This window comes from Ruditapes philippinarum, unplaced genomic scaffold, assembly GCF_026571515.1.
Source record: "Ruditapes philippinarum isolate M1 unplaced genomic scaffold, ASM2657151v2 ctg4409_1_1_1_1, whole genome shotgun sequence".
NCBI classification, from domain to species: Eukaryota; Metazoa; Mollusca; class Bivalvia; order Venerida; family Veneridae; genus Ruditapes; species Ruditapes philippinarum.
The window spans coordinates 108,644-112,817 of NW_026855991.1; the positions used below are offsets into that span (position 1 = coordinate 108,644).

The 4,174-nt window shown below is 34.7% G+C and overlaps 1 protein-coding gene across 1 annotated transcript; it reads left to right on the forward strand.

The window, feature by feature from the left end:
• The first annotated feature begins 2,050 nt into the window (after nt 1-2,050).
• Nucleotides 2,051-3,937, forward strand: LOC132745064 (uncharacterized). Its single transcript, XM_060733899.1, has one exon. The coding sequence runs from the start codon at nt 2,051-2,053 to the stop codon at nt 3,935-3,937; it is 1,887 nt and encodes a 628-aa protein (XP_060589882.1).
• The last annotated feature ends 237 nt before the right edge of the window (nt 3,938-4,174 follow it).

Here is a 4,174-nt window from a genome sequence, read left to right on the forward strand (position 1 = left end):
AATTGGAAACAGAGGTATGACATCTTTAACTAAAAAGAATAATGATTCAATGATAAAAGAAAAAGTTTTTGATCATACCCAAAAAATAAAAAGTGCATGTGATATATTTAATATTGAACTTGAAGATACTGATCAGGTTTGTAATAATTTAAGAGTAAGTTGTGATGATGATAAAAATATAGTTATAGAAGTGGAATCGGATGGGAACTGTTTCTACAGATGAATGAGTGTCTTTTTGACTGGATCAGAAAAATATCATAAGCAGATCAGAAAAACCACAGTACACCACATGGAGGGCAATATAGAAGAATATTTTCCATTTGTTGATGGTGATATTAAGAGTCATTTACAAGAACAATTAAGAACTGATGGTACATTAGGCTCATGGGCAACAGAGGCCCAGTTATTTGCAATCTCAACTATTCTTAACAGGAATATTATTGTCAATGATAATGGTATAAAGAATGTGTTTTCTCCCTTGATGACTCTAAGGCATTTGAATGGAAATGAAAATGAACCAATTCATCTTAACTATTCCAGCAACCATTTTAATCTTGTATTGGAATTGAAAGATCATGCTGTCAATAACATATCACAAAATGATAAACTAGTATATAGTGATGCTAATATAGGCAGCCAGTTCATGCAGAGAAAAGACTAGAAATGTGTCCATAGGACACTGATGCCCCCACACGCCACTGTTATGTCAATCTTATGACTCTAGGTCAAATATTTTTTGGACTACATGTGCCACAAGTTGAAAACTAAAAATCAACAAAGGGCCATATTTCTATTAAATTTGGCCGCAGCAAAAAATCCTTCCTTTACTATGATCTACACATTAAGATTGTTAATCCCTGGAAGTTTAAGCAAAATCTGCCATCCGGTTTAAGAGGAGTTGCATTCACAAAATTTCTATATAGAATATAATGAAAAAAATCAACAAAGTGCCTTAATTCTGTTAAATTTGGTTGCAGCATAAATTCCTTCCTTTACTACCATCTACACATTAAGGTTGTTCATCCCTGGAAGTTTAAGCAAAATCTGCCATCCGGTTTAAGAGGAGTTGCATTCACAAAATTTCTACATAGTATATAGTGAAAAAATTAACAAAGGGCCATAATTCTGTAAAATTTGGTCGCAGCAAAAATTCCTTCCTTTACTACCATCTATACCTTAAGGTTGTTCAGCCCTGTAAGTTTAAGCAAAATCTGCCATCCGGTTTAAGAGGAGTTGCGTTCACAAAATTTCTACATAGTATAGTGTGAAAAAATCAACAAAGGGCCATAATTCTGTTAAATTTGGTCGCAGCAAAAATTCCTTCCTTTACTGCCATCTACACATTAAGGTTGTTAATCCCTGGAAGTTTAAGCAAAATCTGCCATCTGGTTTAAGAGGAGTTGCATTCACAAAATTTCTACATAGTATATAGTGAAAAAATCAACAAAGGGCCATAATTCTGTTAAAATTTGGTCGCAGCTAAAATTCCTTCCTTTACAACCATCTACACCTTAAGGTTGTTAATCACTGGAAGTTTAAGCAAAATCTGCCATCCGGTTTAAGAGGAGTTGCGTTCACAAAATTTCTACATAGTATATAGTGAAAAAATCAACAAAGGGCCATAATTCTGTAAAATTTGATCGCAGCAAAAATTCCTTCCTTTACTACCATCTACACATTAAGGTTGTTCATCCCTGTAAGTTTAAGCAAAATCTGCCATCCGGTTTAAGAGGAGTTGCGTTCACAAAATTTCTACATAGTATATAGTGAAAAAATCAACAAAGGGCCATAATTCTGTTAAATTTGGTCGCAGCGAAAATTCCTTCCTTTACTGCCATCTACACATTAAGGTTATTCATCCCTATAAGTTTAAGCAAAATCTGCCATCCGGTTTAAGAGGAGTTGCGTTCACAAGATTTTGGGACGTACGGACGGACTGACGGACGGACTGACGGAATGACGGACGGACGGACGGACAAGTGCAACGCTATATGCTCCCACATTGTGGGGGCATAAAAATGAGCCAAACGACAATGAATGTTTAAAGAAGATGAATGAGGATAGTAAGAAGACGGATACAAGGTACAAAAAATATAAACGTAGATATAAGAAGAAAGATAACGGATTAAATAGGATAGATAATAAAAGTGTAGTAATTAATTTATCAAAAAAAGACTTAACCAAGAAACAGATAAATCTACTTTCAAAAGGTGAGACTTTTGTCCCAAATAACAGAAAACCAGATGTACCAAATATCATGTGTGAATTAAAAGAATGGAAAAGGAGAATGAGGTTACGAGAGTTTTTTTACGATTCACAAAGAGAAAATAATGATAATGAAGTAAGTGAGGAATGGTGTGATAAGAAAAAAAGTAACAGTTGTTTCACTCCTAATAGTGGAAGAGATAAATGTTTGGATGCTTACATAGATGCAGTAAAAGAAGAAATCTTAAAAGGTATGAAGAAAAAAGAAGTGCATAATATCTCTAGATTAGAAGAAATTGCGATGAAAGACCTCCTTGAAGATGGAACTATTGTTATTAGACCTGCAGATAAAGGATCAGGGATAGTGATACTAGACTCTGATAAATACAATGAAGATATTGAAAATGAATTAAAGGATGCAAGTACATATAAACATGTAAGTGAAGACCCAACAGCAATGATTTTAAAGACAACAAAGAAACTCATAAATAGAATGGATAAAGATAGAACTCTCCCTAAAAGACTTTCACAGTATTTAATTCCCGACAGCCCAAGACCAGGACAAATAAAGGGAAATCCCAAAATACATAAACCAGACAACCCCCTCCGACTAATCATAAGTGGTATTGGAACAGTGACAGAACAAGTGGCAGAACTAGCTGAGAAAGAATTAGATGAATTTGTAATTAATACGCCTAGTTATATAAAAGACACCTCCCACTTCCTTAATGAAATTAAAGACATAAAAAATCTACCAAACAAAAATGCAATACTATTTTGCTTTGATGTGGAGAAACTATATCCATCAATACCAAAGAATGACGGGCTAGAAGCATGCAAAGAAGCTTTAGCATACCGCAAGTCAAAACAAATTCCTGATGAAGAGATTCTGAATATGATACAGCTAGTTCTTGAAAACAACAACTTTGAGCATAATGGAAAACATTACATACAGGTTGATGGAACGGCTATCGGATCAAAGCTTGGGAAAAATTATGCTTGTACATACATGCGAATTTGGGATAGAAAGTTGTCAGAATTTAGGTTACAACCACTTATATACAAAAGATTCATAGATGATGGCTTTGGTATCTGGACACATGGAATAGAGACTTTACAGCAATTTACAGAATATGCAAATAACATCCATTCAAAAATAAACATAAAGTTACGACACAGCCATAAACAAATCGAGTTTTTGGATACGTTGGTAATTTTAGAAAATGGGAACATTGAAACTGACTTTTATAGCAAAGAAACAGACACGCACATTTATCTACACAAAGATTCAGACCACCCCAGAAATACAAAGCAAGCTATACCTCATGGCCTTGGAATCCGCTTGAAAAGAATATGCAGTGACGATAACAAATATTATAAACAAAGATCACTCCTCGGAGAACAGCTTAAAAGTAGAGGTTACAAGACAGAGTGGATAAACAGACATCTCAAAAGGGCAGACCAAACATCCAGAAAAGAAGCATTAGAAAAGAAAAATAAACCAATGGACCAAGGGAGAATCCCATTAGTGCTTACATATTCAAGCTACCTGCCAGATACACACAAAATTGTGAAGAAAAATATGAGTATTCTGCAAAAATCTAAAAGGATGACAGATGTATTTAGGTCACCACCAATTGTAGCATACAAAAGATCAAAAAACTTTAGAGACATTTTAATTCATGGAAAACTAAAAAAAAAAGAAAGGCATAATACAGAGCAGCCGTTGTAGTGGTCCATGTGATACACCTGGATGTAAGACCTGCATGTTCCTATCACAGAGCGAAATGTTTCAAGGGAAGGACACTACGTATAGTATATATAGAGGTGGGGACTGTTACACCAAGAATGTAGTTTACCTGATAAGTTGCGGGAAATGTAATCAACCTGTATATGTGGGTGAAACAGGGAGGAGCATTAAAGAGAGGGTTAAAGAGAATACTTGGGATATAAGGGCATTCAGAGACAA

Excerpts from the sequence above, each read along its gene's own strand:
- LOC132745064 (XM_060733899.1), top strand. The coding sequence starts at position 2,051 with ATGAATGAGGATAGTAAGAAGACGGATACAAGGTACAAAAAATATAAA.